Here is a 24293-nt window from a genome sequence, read left to right on the forward strand (position 1 = left end):
GTTTTATTCTGTATTATACAACAAGTGGTCCAGACCAAGCAATGTGACTGCTCAACTAGACATTTAGAACGTGCTCAAATCAGTGTGAGGGGACGATTTTGAAGCATTTTTATTCATGAAAATAAATCATGAACCACAGTGGGCCTTATATAGACTATGACCTCCTGTTAAAGTAACATTTATAGAACAATTAAATCAACTTTCTTCGTGGAGTATAATTTATGGTGCTTGTTGGACTGCTGCAGACTGCCCTGTTAATATCTCTGTGCTGTAAGCCAGAGACCAAGCAGTTTTGTGACCACAGTGAACATATTAAATGGCAACAAATAGGGACTGAAGATGAATATTTCATCTGATAAAAACGCTCTGAATTTTAAAAATTATTATCCATCTTTTTGATATACGTGTCGACTTTTGGACTTCACAACAATCTGGAGTTACTGGAAATGTTTGGATCACTCAGTTCTACACTAGGTTAAAAATACATGTGAAGTTTGCAGAAGTAGTGGCTCTGTCCATGGATTTTTTTTAAAACAGATATCTTAGTTACAGCAAGACTGAGCTAGCAAAGCAGTTTTGTGTTTGTATGTGTGCTATTTAAAAGCATTAATGTTAGCTCAAGTTGGCTTGCTGACTCAACAAGGACTAGAAATCATCTCTGTTGCTAGGTTGTTACTAAGGGCTGCCCTACTTGCTGAAGTGGTAAACTGTCACAGCTAGTAAGCAATCCTGAGGCAGTGCCCCTTCCATCAAATAAAGCAGCCTCTCTTTCAAACTGAAAAACCCACTTATTTGCAATTTTGAATTATTCATTGTAGCATTTTGTTTAATGTAAATACACAGATTCAAAAAGGTTTTAAAAATGTAGTTTCACTCTGACTTTAAACTGGTAGTGTAGAGTATGTGCTGCATGCATAAATGTGTTCTTCACACTGTTCTTTTTTAATGCCCACCTATTTTACTACAACAAAGTAGTTACCTTTTTGAACAATACCAGGGTGTACCAAAGCACAGAAAACAGGATAATACCCGGGGTGGGGCGGACACACATACTGCACACTCAGTCACACGCTAGCTATGCAAAATGAATATCTGCTATTCTCTGCCCCATGCTGCTCCTTACCGTAGGTGTATGATGCTTGGCAGCTGTTCCACATCTCCGAGATAGTTTGCCAGCCAGTTCATGGTGTTGCTGACCCCTGACGTGTCTAAGGGCACAGAGTCCGTGGCGGTGAAGTTCTCCCTCTTGATCCTCTCTGGCGTCGCTTCAATGATGTGTTCTGCCAGAGTCATCATGTTTACCTGTTTCATTGGGACAAACAAAGATGACTGAGGGGAGGATCCACCTTGTTAATGTCTATCACTTGTAGTTCAATCACCTCCTACAGTATTTCAGTGATTGCACATGGTCTGGACATGCAGGTTTAATTGTTCGGCCCTGTCACAATAATCTAATTTATTATTATTTGTTTGCTATGATTTAGATCTGTAATATTTTCTTTTAGTATTCCTTTGTCTAGAAAAATATCATCCACTCTCCAACTGTTAACCATTTCATCTACCCTTGACTATGATAAATTGCTGGAAAGGTTTCCTGCATGCTGTGTTTAAAGTGCACATGTGAGCTAACTCCACCACAAACACTGTAGACTTTTCAGTGATACTGTTGGAGGCTAAAATTCCTAATCCAGCTCCTCATCTGGTAGAGGAGTAGTTAGACTGAGATGGATGGCTGGAAAAATCCCTTGGCTATCGAAGTGGATCAATAGAGAGAGTTTATTATGCAGTGATGGTCATCGACAGAGTGCCAGGTTGGCCTGGTGCTCACCGCCTACCCAGAGCAGAAGGCGGACATAAAAGAGGTGGCATGGTGCTGCTGCTATATCCAATTTAAATATCATCTTGCCATGGTTTCTTCAGTATACTATACAGTATGTGCTTCATATGCCAGGCTTTAAATTAGCATTTTTAACTACTTTTCACAAAAAATATATTTAAAAAAGAAGAGTTGATCAGTTAAATGTGACCCCACACATCCTGTTGTCTTATTTGCTGCAAGAGTACATATGTTATCTTATACCTTCTCTGTGTTGCAAGAATTTAAATCAGCAACAAAACATCTTTGGCCCAGATTATTCTGAACCTTTCATCTGTGGCTGAACTAGTGCCAAGTTCTGTACATTTAGCTGAGTAGGTACACAGTTGTTGTTTTTACTCTCACCTGCAGGTCATCCATCTGCGTGAGACAGTCCTGGTTCTCCAGATCTTCCCGGTAGGATAATAGTTCTGCATCAGCCATTTCTCTGTCTGCCATCACCAGCATCCCTAGCTGCTCCCGCTGACGTAACCGGCTGACCAGTTTCTCCTTCCCCAGGCTGCTGCTTCCACTGACCCCCAGCGCCTTCCTCCCCAGGCTGCTGCTGGAGAAACTCTCTCTGGAGGTCCATCTGGTTGTCCCCGTGCTGCCTCCTGTAGTCAGGCCCTTGTCTGAGCTCAGGCCCTCTGAGGACAGGCTCTTGGGGCTAGAGGACAGCTTGTGGAGCTGTTGCTGCTCCAGGCTTAGAGGAACAGACATGGCCTTGTCAGGCCGAGTCTGAAACAGTTCTGGGTTGGGTTTATGTTTTTTAGCTAGAGGGAGATCCCTTTGGCCCTCGCTGCTGTAGTAGTTGGAGGGCTCTGACCTGGGCCTTCTCAAGTCTGCAAAAAACATAACATGTATCAGTTAGCTGCAAAATATATGAATACAGACTTCATTTGTCAGAAACAGAAAACATATATATGTATATAAAATTTTCCAGTCAGTGTCATGTGAGAGGCCATTAGCTTAACTGAAAAACCCAATTCCAAAAAACTTGGGAAGTTGGGACAGAGGCATGTTTATCGCTGTGTTCCATCACCTTTTCTTTTTACAACACTCAGTAAGTATTTGGGAACTGAACTATGTTACTATGAAGCCACACCATTGTAAAACATGTAGAATGTGTCTTGCCATCATCTTTCTGAACTAAGCAGAACGTTCCTGAAAAAGGCATTGTCTGGATGGCAGCGTATGTGGCTCCAAAATCTGCATGTACCTTTCAGCATTAATGGGGCCTTCACAGGTGTGACAGTTACCCATGATTCCATGGGCACTAACAAACTCCCATATCATCTTCTGAAACATCTTGTAGGCATCAAATTGCAGTATTTTTACAAAAAAACAAGGATTTGCAAATCATTGCATTCAGTTTTTACTGATGCTTCAACACAGTCCCAACTTTTTTGGAATTGGGGTTTGTAGTTTTTCACCAAGTATTCAGAAAGAGACCAAGGCAAAAATAGAAGTGTACTGGCCTGGATTGAGGCTTGTGGTGCTAGACGTGGTTGTCGTGGTGGCAGGACCCCCTTTCTTGCCGCTTGGTGCTACTACACTGTTGTTTGCCCAGCTGACCATCCAGCTGTCTGTGGTGGGTGTGGCGGGGGCTGGGGAGAAAGACATGTGAGTTGTGGGTGGTAGAGGGGTGGGTGGCTGCTGTTCTTCCCTTTGTAGCTGCTCCAGACATTCAGCTAATTTGGTGTGGCCACGAGATCGGGCAATGGAGAGGGGTAAGCGTCCTAGAGAATCTGGGATAGCTAGGGCACGCCTGTCCCATTTATACAGGACCACTGCTGCCTCCAGGTGACCCAGTGCACATGCCCACATCTGGATGGAAAACAGAAAAGAGAAACAGAGTTAGAGGAACTGTTAGAACATAAATCTACACCAAACACATGCTTCTAAACATGTTAACTTCAGCTCTCTTACCAGAGGTGTGCAGGAGAAGTGATCTACATTGAGAGGGTCCACTTCTAATTCCAAATCGATACTATCAGCATGCTTTGTGCTAGATGGAAAGAGATAAAAAAAATAGCATCATACCAATATTTAGAGTGTTGCACAGCAATTACAAACTATTATACACTATGAAGAGTATGTTGTACTCACCGCCACTTGATGAGTGTCTGGATGAGGGTGGCATAGCCTTGGCCTGCAGCCAGGTGAAGGAGTGTCATGCCTCTGAAGGTCTTGGAGTGGATTAAATGTTTGGACTTGGCCCAGCAAGCTCTGCTCATCATCTTCTCACAGACCACCACGACACGGCTCTCGAAGGAGCTGCTGGCCTGCATCTGGCCCGATACACACTCACGTACACAAAGCAGGAAGTCATTATTGGTTGTTGTAAATGCCTCATCAGGGTCCAACAATAACTTTTTTTTTTTTTTTTGATACTAGCCCAGCCGGGCAAGTGGGTCAAGAATCTGCTGCCTCAAGGAAAATTTCTGCTTGCCTTGATTAAAGGTGACTAGTTTCAATAATTATTTGTGCCTTTAAAAAAACAGTAAAGCAGGCTGTAAACTTTACAAGCCAAGCCTCAAAATGACCACAAAATTATTTGTGGTGTGTGTGGAGAAAGGTGATAAAAACAGAGTGCAGGTGACATACAGCTGGCCACCCCACCCCAACCTCCTTAGTTTAGCTTAAAAGAGCAACAAATTCTCTGCCATGAAGAATTCTCTGCTAATAAGAGGCTATAGTGGATGAGTGGTTTATGTACAGGACAGTGAGGTTTGAATTCTGTTCCAGGCAGTAGGAATTTAGTCAAGTGTGATATTAGGTGTCAGTGTTAATTTAATTTTTAGACTTAACTGACTTATTACAGTTCTTTATATAATTATTTTCAGTTCTCCGTTGCAATTTGTTTAGGTTTAGGCAGAAAAAATACTTTTTTAGGTTCAGGAAAAGATCATGGTTTGACTCTGCCATGCTAGGCTGTTTACACTTCAGGTATAAATAGCATTGTTGGCTACTTATACCTGGGTGCTAGCATTTGCTATGTTATACACTTTGGTGCAAATAGCCCCGTTGGCAATTCCACCCCAGGTGCAAATAGCATCACTGGTTACGGACACCTGGGTACTTGTCTCTGCCATACTATAAACCTAGGTGATTTTTTGTTTCTGTGTCCGATAATCCATAAATAAAATCAATCAATCAATCAATCAATCAGTCTTTATGCACAACATACAGTATGAGTATCGTGATGTGGCTTTTTACCTGTGACTGGCTGTTGTTGCCCCCTCCTCCACCTCCTCCGCCTCCTCCCCCTCCTCCTCCTCCTCCTCCGCCGCCTCCCCCTCCCCCTGTTCCTCCCCCAGCTCCGCCACTCCCTGCACTGCTCGGCTGCTGGTGGCTGGCCATCTCCGCCATCCTCCTCTCCATCTGCTCCAAGCGCTCCAGGATAGACATTCTGAACTGGTTATCTAGGCAAACAGTGAGACACAGAAGAACACGTCAGCACACAAGTAGCATCCAGTGTGCAGAAAAAAATGGCTGCCTTTGCTATTACCAGCACAAACAACCCTGACAAGACAAATGATCGCACAGTATGCACCTCAAGCTGCACCAAATATGTTGCTCTGAGCAGCATTAAGGCTGTCGCAGTGACTTGGGGCTTAGCACAATCAACCATGTAGGAACAAATGCACGAGTCTATTTCAGAGATACTGCAAAGCTGATGGCAAGTTAATATCCTACTTTCAACTGGAACACAAAAACCCTTATAATCATTATTAATCTCCCCATAATGTGTGCGAAAACAACAGCATCAATCATTGACTTCATCAAAACAATTGGCTTTACTAAAATAACCTTTAAAGCCCATCAATCATCTGTTAATGGCTGCCATCACTAAACTCCTGCCACCGTCTCTCCCGCACCACTCAAACACAGCAGCCCTGGCACACTAATACGAGTTGAACAATTGGCCAATGAGTGGGGGCATGTTAAATGTGTCCACCCTTTCACAAAGGGCTTCAGACATGCTGTGTGTGTACAACTGAAGGCCCTCTCCAACTGATTAAGTACACCCCATTACGGCCAAGGAGTCCTAGCCCACCCCAGCTCCATGAGTCTTTATGGTAGGAGGCCCACAAAAATGACAGTACAGAATCAATCACAACTTACACCTATCCAGAGTCCTTGAAAACCCAGGCTTTCCATACATCAAGATGGATGGAGGAGTATGTGTTTACATGCCGCTTAAGAAGGCATCCACTGCTCTCTGTGTCAACAGTGTAGTTTTATGTGTGGTCTCTGCTCAGGTTTTCAGCCTCGCAACAAGAAAAGCTATTTTCTCTGTCAGGCATATAGAACACGCTGCATAATTCAATACCTAAGCGAGGAGAGGGCAGAGCAAGTGACTTCTGAAGACCTGTTTAATTAGAGAAAGAGACACAAAAAACAAACACGATGCAACTGCAAAATTAGTTGCAAAATATGCAAGTTCAGCTGCTAGGGATCTCCCTCACATTAAAGCAAGAACAAAAGATGTAATCTGATGATGTTGTGAGGTAGCGTGGGATCATGGGAGTTATCTTCATTGTTAAACAACCACCATAGCTGATGAAAATCTATCTGACAAGACTCAGGCAGAAATCATGTCAGTGGACAAGGTAATATTAAAGTTTTAGTCATGTTATGTTTTGTCAAGTTTGTCAAGACTTCCTTCGTCACTCGCTGACATATCTGACATATCCAGTGTTTTCCCTCATAGCAACTAAAAAAAACAAGAGTATGGATTTCTGTGCATTTGAACATTGTTAAAAACATTTGGGATAATATAACTACACAATGTAATATGTGTAGTGTTTTTAGACATTTTAATGCTGTTAGATATTGTAGCTTTGTTAGTGAAACACAAAAAATAAACAGGATGCAACAGGAAAATCAAGTAGACTGTAACACTGACAGGCAAGTTTTGATCACCAAATAAAATGCATTTGAGTAACTAAAATCAAAACGTCCAGCCAGGGCTAGGCAATATAGGTTATTAATAATATCAATAATATTTTTGAACAAATACCTCAATAATGATATTTCCTGTTATTGTGACAAATGTGTGGAGCTGACTATTGGTGTTTTCACAAAAATGGTTATCATTAAACTATCGAATCTTGCTGTGTAAAGCTCAAGAGATCACTGGTTTTATGCCCTGACAACTGTCATTTACATTTTCAAATTCTTCTTTAAAACGATATTATCAAGTGTGATATAACAGCCAGTAAGTTAAGCTGTGTTGTCAAGTGTTTCGTAAGTAGGTGGGAGTGGAGAAAAAAAAGTACTGGGAGAATTGTTGATTCTGCCTTTGGTTTCAATTATTGAAATTGAAAGCTCATTTCGATTGGTTTTCAATTTCATATTGAAATTGTGACGCTCCTATTACATTATTTCTGTAATACAGCCCTTAAAACCAGGAAAACACAACGCCCATACCATATCATGATATAACGATATCCAAAATCTGAGATGATATCTAGTCTCTTATCACAATATCAATATAATATTGATTTATTACCCAGCCCTACTATAAATACTGCAATTTGAACCTGTTGCAATAAGTTTATGTAAGATTATAAGACACAGGGCTCACTGAGACATTTGGGACCCCCCCACAAACACTCAACTACAAACAACCAATAAACACCTGTCAGTGTGAATGTGTATGCACACACACACACACATACACACACATAAAGTATGCTGTGTACAGACAGTGGAATGGGATGGGCACAGAGAGCCCACTGCAGCAGGGAGCATAGAAGACTGCATTAGCATTCCCCATTTAGCCACTATGAGGCCGTTTCTGTGGCAACCTGCTGCCGAGCGGTAACTAGGCGACAGGAACATGGCTGTGTGTATGGTCTGCCTGCGTGCTATTGGCTTATTGATGAAGGGGAGGAGAAGGACTCAGTACTCCAGCAAAAAAAAAAAAAAAGTAGAGAGAAAGGCAAACAATGAAAAAATAGAGTCCATAAATCTTCTTCCCTGTGCTTTTGTGTACTTGGCCTACTCTCTTTTCTCAGTGTTGACGCCGTAGGTAGGGACCTAATGACTCTAAGTGGGGAGTCTTCACAGCACGACCCAGTGACATTTGCGCTTTACGGTATCTTGGCAGTCACGGCTCAGGGCTCCGTGGAGAGCTAATGTCACAGTCAGACCTCCTGTAAGCCACTGTAAAAGAGGTCAAGTAACTGCTATCATTGGACAGAAAAACATAATGTCACTGGCTGCTAAATTACTGCTCTCAGTGGCAACAAGCTGCACTGTGGATAATGGACTTGGAGGACAACATGGAGGTCTCTCAGTTCGATCCCTGTGTTTGCTGTGGGCTGTCTACGTGGGCCTGCTGTCACATCAGCAGATCATTCTCTTATCCAGCAGGCAAGCTTTGCGGTGGAATCCTTCTTCACTTATCAACACTGTGACTTGTGGAAATGGGAGAGCTGCAGAGTTGAGAGCCCGTTCAAGACTGAGAGCTCGTGTCAGGAGGGGAGTCAGAGGTTGAGATAGGTCACAGCACTACAACCTGCTTCAGTACATGCCTCTGCTCCCCCTCTCCCTCTGGCTGACATGGAGGAAGAGACGTAGACAGAGAGACAGAGAGAGGGGGGATAGTTAGCGGTAGGCTGACATGTCTTTGTTCAGACCCAGTGCTGCAGTGTGCTGCAGTGCAGATGATGTCATCTCCACCTGCTGCCTGCTGCTCCAAATGCGATGCACGTCCACTGCAGAGGGAGGATGGGGGTAGAGATGAGTGGGAGGGGAGAGGGAGGAGACGTGGAAGGTGAGCAGCCAAACAGAACTGTAACAACACGGTGACGCAGCTAACGCCCTCCCACTCTCCGGTTTACTCCCTTGTGACGGTGTGTGGCAGCAGACGTGGTCACTCGCACACATTTAGGGCAGACTGTGACATGCTATTTTAGAAAGCAGTTGTGTGCAAAAATGAGGCAGACCACCGCTCGCTGAATTAAGAGCCCCTGAATGAAAGTTGATTAGTCAATCAAATAGTGAACTCACAGCTGTCATGACACAAATATCTCTTCCAAACCATGCTAAGTTTCTGCAGATGAGTCCCTCGCTTGTGGAGATTTACTATACATCTTCACATTGCTTTTAGTGTTGTAGAACTTAGACCCGGACTAACTTTCTTCATCTATATTATTCTAAACAAAAATATGAATGCAACACCTTTGCTTTCACTAATGCTTTGGCTTTTTAAAGGATTATGTTGAGTGTATGAGAGTCTATACATTTTTTTTTTTTTTTGGGGGGGGGGGGGGGGGTGTTGCATATTAATAGCTTTAAAATTTGTGTTAGTGAGCACTTCTCCTTTGCCAAGATAATTCATCCAGGTGTGGCATGTAGAGATGCTGATTAAACAGCATGATTATTACACAGGTGTGCCTTGGACTGGCCACAATGAAAGGACACTCTAAAATGTGCATTTTTATCCCAATGAAGCAGGGGACTATGCCTGTTTCACATAGGGTTACAGATGCTGATTGATTTACCCTGATATTCTTACCCTAAGCAATCAATCCTTATGCCTAAACCTAATTTAGTTTAGTTTAGTTGTAAGGGTCAGGTACAGAAAAAAACACTAACAGTTGCATAAGCAGTGACCCATGTACTGTACATGTGTTTATAGCCAAAACTAATTTCCAACACCAGTCCCTTATTGGGTATTGACAGTCCAAGCAATTATTAAAATTACATGTTGCAGTCTAAAATCTTAAAATCAGTCCATATAATAGCTACCCAACACAACCCACAAAGGTAACAAGTATTAACCAATCAGAGGCAGTGTGAGACCTCTCACTGGTTATTACTCCTTGCCTTTGTAGGTTGGGTTGGTTAGGTTTAGGCATAAGATGGTATCTGTAGCCCTATGTGAAATATACATTGTCCGGTGCCTAATAAATGTGTTTTTTCAAGATAAAACTGCACATTTTATAATAGTATTTTACTGTGCACAGGTGTGCCTTGGACTGGTCACAGCAGCCCAAGGCACACCTGTGCAATAATCATACTGTTTGATCAGCATCTCTAAATGCCACATCTGGCAGGTGAATGGATTATCCCTACTTACAAAAAGTTGTTGCAGCATAATAGTTGCAATGTAACTTTTGCATTATTTTATACAGTGCATGTATGCTGTCCCAATGTTGCAGCGACATCATTATATACAATACAGGAAACTGTTCCCTGTCATGCTGTAATGTCAACAATGTAGCTGCAACGTCACTAATAGTACCACTGTAAGTAATGTATTTAAAAAGCATCAGATGATCCATCATAATTGCAGCAATGCAGGGTCATACTTTGTTTGCAGAGATCTTTGCAAAGAAGAAGTGCTCAGACAGATTTGAGAAAATTTGCGAACAAAATTTGAGGGTAATGAAGCTTTTGTGTGCACAGAGGAAATTATAGATTTATTACTTCATCTCATGAAAAATGAGAGTAAAAACAAAAGTGTTATGTTTACATTTTTGTTGAGTACATATGAAAATATAAATATACAAAAGGAGAAAGAACTCCTCATTCCTGAATAAAAACCTACACTGAGTTTCATGCCCCATCAATTTTCTTACACTTCCATCTACCTGAACCTATCTCTGTTGTGGGTTATATTGTGGAGTGCTAAGAGTTATTTTAATGAGGACATTTATCAGAGTTAAGAGTGAGTATCTGCACAGTCTGTTACATAACAATTGGAGTGCGCTTTTTAAAATTGCAGCGAATATGTTGCTAAATGATGACCGGACTTGTCTCCCCTTAGAAGTGAGAGGAAAACCTCTCACCTCTGGGACCAAAGCCTGGAAAGAGGACGGGAAAACACCACACTCGGGGTCTTTTAATAGAGTGACAGCTGCCTCGGTTGAAAAGGGAACACTCCACATCAAGGATGAAAAAAAAAAAAATAAAGAATAGAATAAATTACTGGTGTTGTCATCAGGGGACCCAGCAGACACTGGCCTGTGACCTGGTCCTGTCATACAGATTAAAAAGCTGGGCTCCATGGGGAAAGTCACACGTCTAGTGTGGGAAGTCAATAGTGTTACTTAGTGTGCGATGACTGTTGTGTGTCACTGAGGCTCTGCTGTTGCTTCTTATTAGCTTCTTTCGAAGGACACTGGTGTCCTCTGAAAGGAGCAGAGGACCTGTATGATGTGCACTGGGTTTTAACCAACACAGCGTCACTGCCCTGCCCCGCGTGATCCGTCTCATCTCTGGGACGAGGCTGCGGCTCCTCATGAGACAGGTTGATATACAGATGGATAAGGGAAGGAAGGACAGGGCTGTTTATTGACACTCAGCAGAGCACAGTGGGAGTGAGAACAGGCTGAAGGGAGGACGGAGACAGCAGGAGAGTGTACAGGTAGAGAAAGGACGAGGGTGAAGTGAGATGAGAAGATAGGAGTAGGGTTATTAATATAGCGAACTTCTGAGAGAGTGTGGGAGGACATCTTTAATCCTCACTTCTGAACCTCTGGTTGTGTTCATGCCAATCAAGTTTAGTGCTGGACCTCATTATCTCTCTGCAGCCAGTCAACTTCGCACATGTAACCCAGCAGAGAGACCGGAGGGCAGCCTCCCTCTGGGTTTCTGTGTGAGTTGACTGACAGAGGCTGGTATTTGTGACCATGCAGGGGAAGGGGCCAGGCCATCTGGCAGCAGCCCTTGCAGCTGGAACACATGGCTGTCTGTTGATTAGAGGCCGACTTTACTTTGACATAGTCTAATGACTGGCTGTGGTTCTGTTCTGTCCATTATTATTATTATTTCTTCCTTTTCATTATTCTTAGCTTGGTGAAGAGAAGACTTAAATTGTTCAAAGAATAATGAATAATGTGTGATAGAGATGTCTCTCTTTCCGTCATCAAATCTATTTGAGGATCCCTTCTATCCATCCATCTGCTATAAGATTTATCCTGTTCAGGGTCACTGGGGGGACGGGCTGAGACACTCTGGACAGGCCGTCAATCCATCACAAGGCTAACACATACAAACAGATCTGTAAATCTGTAGGCTTTTGCAGGAAACTGGATCACTCAAATGCAGGAAGAACATGCTCCACACAGAAACAAAACCAAGCAACATGACCACCACAAATTCATAAAGATTTAGTTTTGATTTGCTGGAGAGAGCAGCAGGAATGATTGCTACCGCCCGGAAATGAGTTAGCGTATTAGCACCTCCACTTCCCTCGTCTCGAAGTCAATTAGTTTTTTGAATGGGCTGTTGGTTAGATGCCTGAAATAGGGCCTCTGGGTAACACAAGCTCAAGAGATTTCCATATTTTGTTCTATAACATAAAATGTGTCAGTAAATATGCCTCTAATGAATTTTGAAGCTTTTACACGTCTCTAAAAAAGTGGTTGCTACAAGTGGCTGGATGAGACCACAGAGGTTGTTGGGGTAAGTAAACATCATCATGTCGAACATGAGTCACTTGGTGGTGGTGACATTGAAGTCATGCAACTGTGGTGTACAATGGCTGTGTGCAAGAATCAGGAGATATGATATGTATCACGATACAGGGGTTACGATTCAATATTAAAATATTTTTTGGTGCTGCAAACAAAATGATACATTAGTATTCTAAGTTTAGGAAAACTTTCAAAGTATAAAGAACACACCATATTGCTTACACATAATAAACCACTGCAAAATTTGTATTTATCACAATATCATGATAAAGTGTTTTTGTCCATACAGTATCACAAAATATAATATAAACACTTTTTTCTTGCAACCCTATGGCAGAATGTTTGCTTTTATTTCTTCAAAAATCATAAAGGTGTTGTTCCTTTGTGAGGATTATCTTGTTGAACAAAAAGTGAAACTATGTTAAACAAACCACAGAGCTTATTTTCAGCTCTAATTCAAAATCCATCATAAAAATCCTATTATCTTTTTGTTGAGGTAACCTGTATGATGCTATCTTACACACTGGCCTACAAAAATACATTATTCCTGCAGCAGTCTATTTCAGTTCTGTAAAAAATGCTTGCTGTTTTCTCTCTGTCAGGTGATCGATCATGTTTTGTACGCCCCATCCCTGAATCTGAAATGATTCTAGCAGCAGTCAAATGTACTTACTGCTATACTATTCTTGCATGCAATAATCTGCCACCTGTACACAACATCAGAAACCCCTGACACAAACGTGCAATGAGATTTGCATTTTGATCTCAAGACTACAAACACAAATTAAGCCAGCCAGATGGAATTCCTCTCTTGTAGCGTATCAACAAATGACAACAGCAACATGTGGAAAATGTGATATTAAGTGGCATTATAGGTCAAAGCTCAGGCACACTGCCTGCAGGCTTATACTGAAAGTTGATCAACTTGATATAACTCTGTATGTGAACATAGAACAAAGCCTGTTATCCCGAAAATCAAAGCCCACTGCCCTGAAAATACACACTCTGGAGTTAAAGTTCAGTGACTGGCTGCCAGACTCCATTATCATATTGCTCGATTCAACAATTATAAAGACTAAATACTCCTTCTAAAAGATTAGTGACGACTTATGATTCATATAGAGACAAGAACTCATTCAATGAACATTCTGCATTAATTTTATGAATATACACACTCTGGAGTTGGAGTTCAGTGGCTGCCTGTCTCACTGTCTCCATTAACATATTGCTCAATTTAACTGTTATTAACATCTACTCATTCTAAAGGATTATTAATTATTTCTTAGGACTCATCAACAGACATTTGCCAGTTCTGCAAACATCATACAACCTAATTAGCTAATTACTTAATTAGTTATTCATTTCAGCTCCATGTAAAGAGTATCAACATGAAACCAGCAGTGCATGGAATCACAAAGGCAAATACAAAAACAGTTGTTCTATACTGGAGGGGAAACTTCAAAGGAGTACTCGCTGGCTGTAGCGCTGTTGTCAGACAAGCGAGTATTTCCACTTATCATATTTCTTTAATCTTTGATGACACATTGTGGTTATTTTATGATTTGGTATAGTAAATATATGAAATACTTCCCCTTTAAGTCATGTCAGACCTTTCTGTCTCCCCACTGTTTCCACAGAAGTTTAATAACTGCAAACAAAGGTCACACTGCTTGAATGATACTTTTCTCTTCTGTCACGAAGGTGAAGTTGCTCTTAACCTACTGGCATTTGTCCAGCTATATGGGTCAATATGAGTCCAGTCTGAATGCTGAATAGATTCAATGTGTCACATTGAAGGTAAAAAGCCAAGAGTGCACACCATGGGGATTTACTGTCAACCGCTATCACACTAATAGAGTGATACAGTATCGGCTTTTTGTCTTGGACAGTAGACTAGTTTGATTTTTTATAGATGCTTTATTGATACAGTAACAAGTACATATCATTAGCTTCCTTATTTGCATAACCAACCATATACTGCCTGACACATCAGCTGCAGGCAGGAGTGCAAACTAGAAATGAGTGAAGAAATAATTTCAAAGATGAATCAATCTGATATAAAACACCAAAACCCAAGGGACAGGACATCTCTAAAGCTTTCCATTAATAGTAAGACAACACAGCTAAGCTAAAAGCATTCACAGGATTCTCAGCCAGATTCTTCTCTCAATCTTTTTCAACATTGTACTTTAAAAAAAAAAAAAAAATAAAATAAATAAATCATATTTCTGTCTTTTGTCACATACTGGAATTTATCTCTGACTATGATTTACAAGGAGAAAGAGCAGAGATAGAGATCTGAGACTCAGTCATTTGATCTTGACTGTGGTATAATGTATGCTTGGTTGCAGACTATTTATATTATATATTTATATATTTCTATTTCACTTTGGTCTTATGACAACTCAGAGGGACACAGCTGCGCAGCATGAACCTGTATGTAAGTACATTAGCTGACTGGCCAACAAAAGAGAAACTAAACTTACAACATAACATAAAAGAGGCACTTTCCCTGGATTATAGTTATTAATAGACTGTACAATTAGCTAAGGATACAGAAAAATACATCACCTCCTTGTGCTTTATAAGCAGAGTGGAGCCTGTTAGCACAAAGGTGGACAGTATAATGCATACTTCAAATCACAGCACAGATAGACTAATATATAACATAATGCAAAGCAATGCAAACCACAAACTTTGCTTTATAATCTACCAAATGGTTTACTTGACACCTCTCTGACAGTCCCGCCACAAACTACATGTTATACTGCAAGCTGCACAAAGGCAGAAATTATTACATGAGTATTGCATCAGACAGACAAGGTGCTACTGTTAGTTGTTATGTCTAACAGCTACATACTGGACTTAAATGGACTGTATAATTGTGAACTATAGAGCTAAAAAAAATAAGAACAGAAAGAAAAGAAAAAGGTTTAATAGAAGTCAACAACAGTGAGATCATCGTACATTAAGTGAGGTCATCCCTAATCATTTGGGGAAACTTGAAGGCAGAAATGATGTGCTCTATCCTAATGACTGTTTCTTTTTACGGGTACCTATCTCTTTAAAGCCTCCTGTGTGGGGTGATCCATCACCTTTAGGTGTAAGCATTCCCACGTCACTGCTGCTGTTACTAGTACTACTACTATCACTATTGCTCCGGTTATCTGTTATTACTATTACTGGTACAAAACTACATCAAACATGTAATGTAACTGCTTGTATTACTAACAGAATCTCCTCAATTAATGTTAATATTGTATAGATAGATAGATAGATAGATAGTCTATATATATATATATATATATATATATATATATATATATATATATATATATATATATAGATAGATATACATGGGTGACATATTTGTTTTAAATATACATACACATTAATGCTCCTAAATGTATCTGGAGATGGGTTGCTATGGCAAAGGGCACAAAACTCCTGCTAAAGTGATATTATTAATATTAATATTTCTACTCCTGTTTCTGCAACATTGCTAACACAACTACAAGCAGTACAAATAATACATGTTTCTTTGCTAGAATTATTTTATATGCTGATTCTGTGATTTTTAAACTGCAAAATTCTGACAGACATATATTTAAAACAGAAATAATACATGGTTTTATTGGAATTATGTCATAAGTTAATTCTGTGATCTATAAACTGCAAAATTCTAATACACAGAAGTTTTAAAAAAGAAAAAAATACGTGATTTTGTGTAGTTAAAATAAGATACAAACTGTCCCTTCTGCTACCAACTATACTAAGTAATTACTAAAATGAATATGCATATGCATCAGACCGATGTCAAACAACTTTTTCAAAGCATTTTCTGCAAGAATGCAACTTTGATCTGTGGTGTTTCACAGTTCTTTTAAAAGAGCTAAAATAAGAGCAATGCTTCTCGTCCGACTCCTTGAACATAAGAAAACTCTAAACTTCACAAAGGAGCAACAGGTAGATAAACGTATGTGTGAAATTCCCTCATTTTAAACGGTCTGGACAACCAGAAACCAAAGTTTGAAGACTAGTCGGGGTTAAAGTGAAGTCGCTGTCCACAGAGCCGTGGTGCTGAAACGCTCAGCGGCACATGGACTAACTTAACCAACGTGCAGTACTTATTTTTTATCACCATTTTAACTATTCGGTCAGTCCACGCTGGTGATGAGGTCAGCCCTGAATGCAAACTGAACTATGAAACAACAGCATTAAGTAGATTTCTACCGACGACACGCTGGCCCCGATAACCTGAGCAGCACTCAGGGATGCGACAACCCTCCAATGCGCTAGAGCTACTACAGTACCAGACTTTGAACAACACGTGAAACAGCACTCGCAGCCTGAGACACAGATACCAGACCAAACAGACTAAAACTGTCAAGAAGGAGTCACGAAACACTGAAATGTGGAAGCCACGTTTTGCCAAAAAAGTGCCAAGACTTGAAAATCAGCCACACGAGAGCTGTAAGTTAACTTTGCTGATTAAAATGCCAGATAAAAAAAAAAATGTTTTCGTCTGTGAAGGCGTCTTTTAGGTGTCTTTCACATGCCCAAGAAGCACAAGTCGTGAGTCAGGAGTTGGCTACTCTCAGCGTCAACTCTCCTCCAGTGCTCTGCAATGAGGCAGAGTCACATGAAACACTTGAAGAAAGCATGTGGTCAAAACAGACGATGTCTTTAAAACTCCGCTACAGCACAGACACAGCAGAGGGACTAAACATGAAGACACTCAGCATGCGGGATGTTGGAAGAAACGTGTAAACTCCAACTTCTTCACACGAGAAACGCACAGAATATATATATATATTTAAAAAAAACACAACACAAAAACACAAAAAAACACAGCACAGCACTACAGCCATAAGGTTGAACTTAACACTTCTAACCTTCTATTTTATTTTCCATGTGTGGAGTCCACCTCAAAGCCAAAAAACACTGCCTCTTTTGTCTTTTAGGAAACGCAGGTGTCATTCACTGGCATCCTGACCCAAAGAAGTCCAAACCAAAGCTGCATCTCTCACTCAAAACTGCAGTTTAGCCCGCACAGTCTGACGCTCAGGCTGACTGCATGCTGTTAACACGGAGAGGAACAATAAAAAAATATAAATCCTTGGTGTGTAGACTGAATCTCAATCTCAACAGAGCACTCGTCAACAATAGAACAAAGTGAGGCAAGAGAGCGACGTGAGGAGAGGAGAGAGGGAGAGGAAGACCGCTCACTACTCTTCTTCCTCTAATAGCCCCCTCCTCCTCCTCCTCTTCACTTGTTTCACCTCACACACATACACTCTTTCCTTGTGTTTCTAGTAGTCGCTGCTGCTTTCTTTCCCAGCCTGCAGTAAAATGACAAATACCGCTGCTAGGAGACGTTGTGCGCACATGTCGCCGGTAAACAGACGCCCTAATTCCAGTTTGTCGCCGTGATGCTGCTCCTGAACGCTCGCCCATCATCTTATTGTTATCATTAGTGGCTATTTGGCCTATTATACTGACAATAAGCACTATTATTCAGACACGTCTGCTCTGCTCGACGCGTGTTTTCTGTGCGCCCGCACGGAGTCTGGAGAAAGTCGGCACAACCGCAGAAAAGACGCCTGGACTCGTCCCCTCCGAGCCAAGCTGCCGTCTGTAACTAAATCTTGTTCTGTTTGCGGTAGTTTACCATGTTTACCCAAACACGCCCACTCCTCCGCTCCTGCATTGTGTGTACACGGTCTGCCGTTTGTCACGCCGGTGTAGTGAGCCTCACACTGTCAATACGCTCCCTTCAACACACTGAGCTGTCTGTATGCAGCCCTGCTATGCGGGGCTGTAATTTTTTTTTTTTTTTTTTGGCACTTCCCAGCGAACCTCTCCCCGGCTCGGGTCGAGGTGGGACCTGAGCTCGGGGACTTGTTATTACTGGGGCGGACGGTGAGCGCTCTGCAGCTCCCGACAGCTTCTCTGTCCTGCCCATGGCTCCGTACCTGCAGTGCTGCAGAGAAAAGCGCCCCTTCCCCCACTCTGCATTATGACAAATCAAGGCAGGCAGGCAGCTGTGCCATTAGCACATCATAGCACAGCGAGTCTTCCGTGGGAGAACAAACTCACAGAGCTGTGTTATAGCTCACCGCTGCGGACTCGAGACTAAATAAATAACGTGAATATGGCACGTAATGCCAGCAGCCTGTAGTTAAATCTGGTGACTGACCGCAGGGGTTAAGTTGAGTCTGTACAGTCACGGTGGGTAACAAGAGTGGTGTCACCGGTGCTGGAAACAGTGCCGAAAATCTATACTCAAGTACAAGCACGGTTACTGCTTAAAGTAAATCTGCTGCTGTTAAAAATACTTAAACAAAAGTATTTTTCTCAGAAACTACTCGGAGTATTTGTTACTTTTTGACCGTTGATCTTCAGTCTAAATTACTCCCAACTCCTGCGCTTTTTTGGTCAGTGGTACAGTCACCTCTCCAAACTGTTCCAGCTGCTGAATTCTTATATCATGTTTTTCTTAGTCAGAAAAAATTACAAAAATGCAAATGGAAGGTTTGGATATTGATTAAAATGCCCTACTCAGTAGTGAATGTTCCAATATTATTTTTTTCCCATCACGAGTCTGATACCTGAACTTTGCATTACAGCCGATACCAATCGATACAGCTGATTTTTAAACAGCTGTATGGTATGGTGCGATGCGAAATGGTTGCTATAATTGTTGTATGACCTGGCTCTGATTAAATTCTTTGTAAAACATGAAAAAAATTAGAATCATGGGGGGAACAATGGTGTATGGGTCACTGCATGTTGGTTGATATTGGATCGGCGCACAGACTGGTGTACTCACCGATACCAGTAGTTTAGGCGGTTTCGGATACATTTTCCAATACTGGTATTGGTACCAGAACAGCCCTAGTAAGAAATTATGCTATTAAAAGTAACTAAGTAGGCTACATAGTGTTATTCATACTTAAGTGTAAGTAACTACTAATTACTGATTTTGAAAAAAAAAACTCCTAAAAGTACAAGTACCAAAAAATGACTTAAACTACAAGCTGTTAACTGTTAACTGGTTATGAAACAGCCTCAATTTAAAACTGATGCCTCTGCATGACCTACTAAAGCAAACAAGACCATCCACAAGAACATCGGCTATTTCTATGAAGTTATCTTAATACCGCCTTGTCAGATACTCTGTAAAGTCAGATTAAACAAGCCTAAGTTAACATTTTCCCATCCCAGGCAAAGTTACAGTGAGTAGTATGCTAGCCAGTTAAAAAGAATGTCTTTCCATAATTTTATTTTTGACATTATACTTTTTACATTATAATGTGATTGTGGTGGTGGAAACACTAACGCTTTTGAACACAGGGGCCTCTAAAATTAACAAAATATGAAAGTTCATAGTAGTAGCTTTAAGTGCGAGTAAAATTACAGACTTGAAAAAATACCTGAAAAATTACTTAATTGCGTTAATATGAGTAGTTGCACATCGTTACTTCCACCCCTGCTTGTCACATCAGTGTTTTGAAAGTGGGAAACTAAATGGCTATCCATTATTATTCTTTTACACATGCAGCACTTTATTCTTCTCCTGTTGTGCTTCAGAGACATTATCGATGTGATAACTACACATGCCCAAGTGATCTCATCTTCTTCTAAAATGAGTTATTATATGATCTAGATATCACGGTGGAAATTGAGTTTCTATGTGCTAACAAACTGTAAACAATGACAAACAGACCCAAGGATGTTCTTTCCCAACAACAAAGTCTTCTGTATCAACCCACATGCAGGAGCACTAATGTGTTGTAGTAACAATCCATCATGTGTGTTATTGACACAGTTCAGTATTTCAGCAGAAACAATCCCTGCTAATCCCTTGAGTGTGGCTAACCCTCTCCTAACCTTCTTCTCTGGCCCTGTCACACACAGGTACAGACACAGAAACTCACCTGGTGCCAGCTGATCGGAAGAATCATCATTTTTCAAGTAAAAATGTAAACATTTGCTGGTTCCAGCATCTTAAATGTAAATGTTTGCTGCTTCTCTGACATTTCTGATAGTAAATAAATAGAAAAGAAGCATTCTGAATCATCAGTTTGTGCTCAACAATGATTGTACAAATAATCTGCATATTGACTGATAATGAAAATAATCAGTGGTTGGAGCCCTAGAGCAAGGCACACAAACATTTACTGTATAGGATTATGTAATAGTCAGTTGCAGTGTCACACAATTTCAGTGTCATGTGATTTAATACTACAAATGACTTTTTTGACATTTACTGTCTCTCTCTAATAACTGTAGGGGCAAATGATTTATCAGCGGCTGGATAGCTGGATGCAACAGAGATAAACTAAGCTGAACTCTTGCCAGCTTTATAACTGAAAATCCCAATGCAATCACGACACTATCATCCTAAAAGAAGACACCGCAGATTGCAATGAAACAAAATAGTGAGAGGTGGCAGGCAAAGGGTTAATATAAGTAAGGTAATAGGGTGGGCTGTGTTTTCCCTGAGACAGTCAGCTCCTCCTTAACTGGTTCTGTGAATGGGCCAGTGAGGCAGTAGGGTATGAATGGCGGAGGGATCCACCGGTACTGCCGTGTATGGGAGCCGCCAGCTCTCGATTACTCACTCCCACTCCCTCAAGGGCCGTCTGCAATGCAGCTGTCCTGTGAGCCTGTGCTTCGCCGTGCCCTACTTTATCCTGTCAATGCTCAAGCACTGCAGCAGTGCTTCCCCCAGCAGCAGACACAAACATACAGTGACTTACATACTCATTACATTCTGGTAAACATGCCTACAGTAGGTCGTCTGACTCAGACTTAGTTTAAATCTAAACAGAATGTACATTTGCCAGTCCTGCAGCAGCTATTGTTATATGCAGAAGACCTCTAGAATGCTGATCTACAAAAGCTTTTTTACTGCAAGGTTATCACACAAACAGATCTAAGTATAATTTGCAAATACTCATAAAAAGCAATGTCCATGTTTATCATTGCAATTGAACTGCTGTATACACAATATTTTTCCTTGAGACAATGAGTCTTTCTCTCACTGATCTGACCTTAAAATAAAGCTTTAAATATGACGTGGTATTTCATTTGCACATCTCAGAACAACAGACTGCAAAGTGAAAGTGAAAATGTGTCGCTCAACACTTCTCAGCACAATAAAGTTAACACTAAAATCAGTTTCTCTTGGATAATACCAAGTGGGGCTGGAAGGAACGGTTGAAATCAATATAACAATATAAACTAGAATATTTATCTGACATTAATATTCTTATAGTGTACTGTAACTATTTCTTACCTGTAACTATTCTACCTTGAAATAACAGCTTCAAAATTATTGTGATACTCGACTTGTAACAAGGTGAATGTTGCCTCTGTTGGCCTGTTGTTGCAGTATGTAACTTTGGTTGATGGGTATGATCGTAACATAATACTTTACAGCACTGAGTCACACACCAGCTATGTCACTGATTTTGGCGAAACTGTATTATATTTTACAGAGAATGTTTTCTGGTTTTCCCTCTGTGGCTGCTCAAAGTTTCCTGATCGATGGTAAAGAACACTGCTGCTAAATGTAGCTCCTGTTAGCTAGTTAGGCCTAGCACCTGGGGAGTGTTTGCAAATTTATTATAGTTTAATAAATATTTCATCAAAGTGATATTCATTCATTGCAATTAACTGTCTTCACCTGCATTAGATTAGGCACAACTCCTCACATGTGTGTAACCAACATTCAAGTCATTTCTGATAAAAGCTGATAAATGAAATACTAATTATTGTCGAGCCAACGACAACTGATAATAAGGTTCCTAAGGCTCCTACTCACTCAATCTCTACATGTACTGTGCAGGAGCAGCCAAATCAAGAAATTTCCAGTGGTATCTATTCTGTTTGGCCAATGATCAAAGAACCAGCATGTTTTATGGTAAGAAACAACATTTACATTCAACTCATTATCTTCTTATACTCCTGTCATTCTGATATGAGATATAAGAACATTAATCCCAATCGAAGTTCAACCCAAGCTGAATATCTGTGCAACATAAACATTTATAAAATAGGACATGAGTTAAATTATCTAGTGCATTGCATATAACATGTTTTTACTATGTGTGCTGGTAAAAAAGTGAGGTCACAATTCATCTCTTGGCAGTTTTCTCAGCATTTAATTGTATCCTGCAGACTTGTTTGTCTCCAGGGAAAATTAAAACACGTGAATGTGAAAGTTGTGACAAATTACTTTAAAGCAAAGCTGGAGAGAGGATTTATCATGCATGATTTTCCAGCGGATCATTAATCAAAATTAACAAAATTAATAAGGCCCCAGGAGATCTGGAGAGCCAGATAGAAGAAGTAGGAGTAAAATAAGGTTGTAATGAGTGAAGAAAACAGAGAGGAAAAACTTAGAGGACAGACAGAAACAGTTAAGGCAAAGGACCAAAGCTGAGGTAAAACTGAGGTGAGACCTACCATCCAGCGAGAGCCAGTCGTGCTGAGATGATGGCAGTGAAGGAAGAGCGCGGGCCTTGTACTCAAACACCACAGAGTTGGAGATGATCTGGTTACTGACAGCCACCTGTAGCGTCACCAGACCTGTGTCATGAGCTGCAGAGGGAGAGGAAAATAAAGGTAAAGGTCAACGTTTTTGTATAGAGTTATACATAATACAATGAACAGTGAGATGTAGTGTCTGGACTTTACTCATCCTAGAATTATCATTAGCATTTCTCAGATGCTGTGCAGCACCTGGGGACGCAAACCAGGATTCGAACCCATGACTTTGCTGTGAGGCAAAAGTGCTAATTCACTATTACGTGGTCAGATTTGCTTATTGGAAGTGGATGGCTCAATTTCCATGAGAAACTATTGTATGTATAAACAAAAAACATAATTTTAAGTGCAACCCTGTTATATATAAACCCATATTTTAGGTTATGAAAGACAGGTATAAAAAGTTTTGGGATTGGTAAAGTAGATCCCTTCAGCCAGCAGCTGCAAAACAGGCTGCAGTGGCTGCAAAGCAATCCTTGGGGGTAATTGCGCCCATCAAAGTATATTCATGAAAAGTGCTTGTTTTTGCTGCTGACAAGCTCAGATTGTGATTCTAAGTCAACATTATGAAAGGATCCCCACAGAAACAGAGCATTTCAAAAGCCCTTTCCAATGGGGAAATTAAGCTGTTACATTGCTCTCTTCACAGCCACTAAGACTCCTTTGACAAAAAACAAAATTTTATCATCAAAGAACATGGGAGCTACTGGTTTACTGCTGCCTTGATCAGTTAGTTTGTTTGTCTTATTGTGCGACTTTTGTGTTTTAAAGGGTTCATTCGGATCTGAACTAATGTTGCTGGATGAGACAAACTATTGGACCAGTTCCAAAACTTTTGCAGCTCTCAGTCTTTCAGACCCCAAAATATTTAAGATTAGGGCCCTGGTTTAAAAATATTGGAATTACCTTTTAGAACATAAATTACATAAGAATATTAGAATATGAATGTTATTATAAATGTTAGTATTATTGAAGCGGCTCATGTGATGCCACATTGGGTTTAACCTTAACTTGATATATTTGAATAAATACATTTTTAACTGTTTGATAAACAGATGCAGTAGCATCAATACAGAACTTAATGGTATACAACAATTGGTTTAGATAAGCATTGTTTTCACTCACACAAACCTTGGCAGTATTTTTAAATCTAAATGTTGAGATTAACCTCTTATCTTCCAGTTTTTCCCCCCTTTCCCCATATGCAGCTTTAAGGTCAGAAAATCATCTTATTCTACATTATCTGATTGTGTATAGTATGTATTTATTTCTTCATGGAGGCTACAGTAGCTGATGTTTACACTGAATAAAACATTCAAAACCTAAAATATTCAAACCCAAAGTGTTATTAATGTTTTTTATACTAATTTTCCCAAAGTTCATCCTGACTTATTGTAAGGTAACATAATTTATAGGTTTCTGAATGGACTTGTTGCACAGCAGAT

The 24293-nt window shown here is 40.5% G+C and overlaps 1 protein-coding gene across 1 annotated transcript in view; it reads right to left on the reverse strand.

Moving 5' to 3' along the window:
* Positions 1–24293, reverse strand: part of camta1a (calmodulin binding transcription activator 1a) — a 411604-nt gene that overhangs the window by 14160 nt on the left and 373151 nt on the right. Inside the window, exons 11-17 of the mRNA XM_084720554.1 lie at positions 22768–22902; positions 5075–5280; positions 3965–4161; positions 3785–3863; positions 3334–3682; positions 2222–2697; positions 1124–1302 (exon numbers count right to left, since the gene is read on the reverse strand). Of these exons, the coding sequence (XP_084576680.1) occupies positions 1124–1302; positions 2222–2697; positions 3334–3682; positions 3785–3863; positions 3965–4161; positions 5075–5280; positions 22768–22902 (1621 nt within the window). The remainder of the gene's footprint in view (positions 1–1123; positions 1303–2221; positions 2698–3333; positions 3683–3784; positions 3864–3964; positions 4162–5074; positions 5281–22767; positions 22903–24293) is intronic.

The sequence above is a fragment of the Lutjanus erythropterus genome, chromosome 6 (assembly GCF_056507025.1).
Source record: "Lutjanus erythropterus isolate fLutEry1 chromosome 6, fLutEry1.hap2, whole genome shotgun sequence".
NCBI classification, from domain to species: domain Eukaryota; kingdom Metazoa; phylum Chordata; class Actinopteri; order Lutjaniformes; family Lutjanidae; genus Lutjanus; species Lutjanus erythropterus.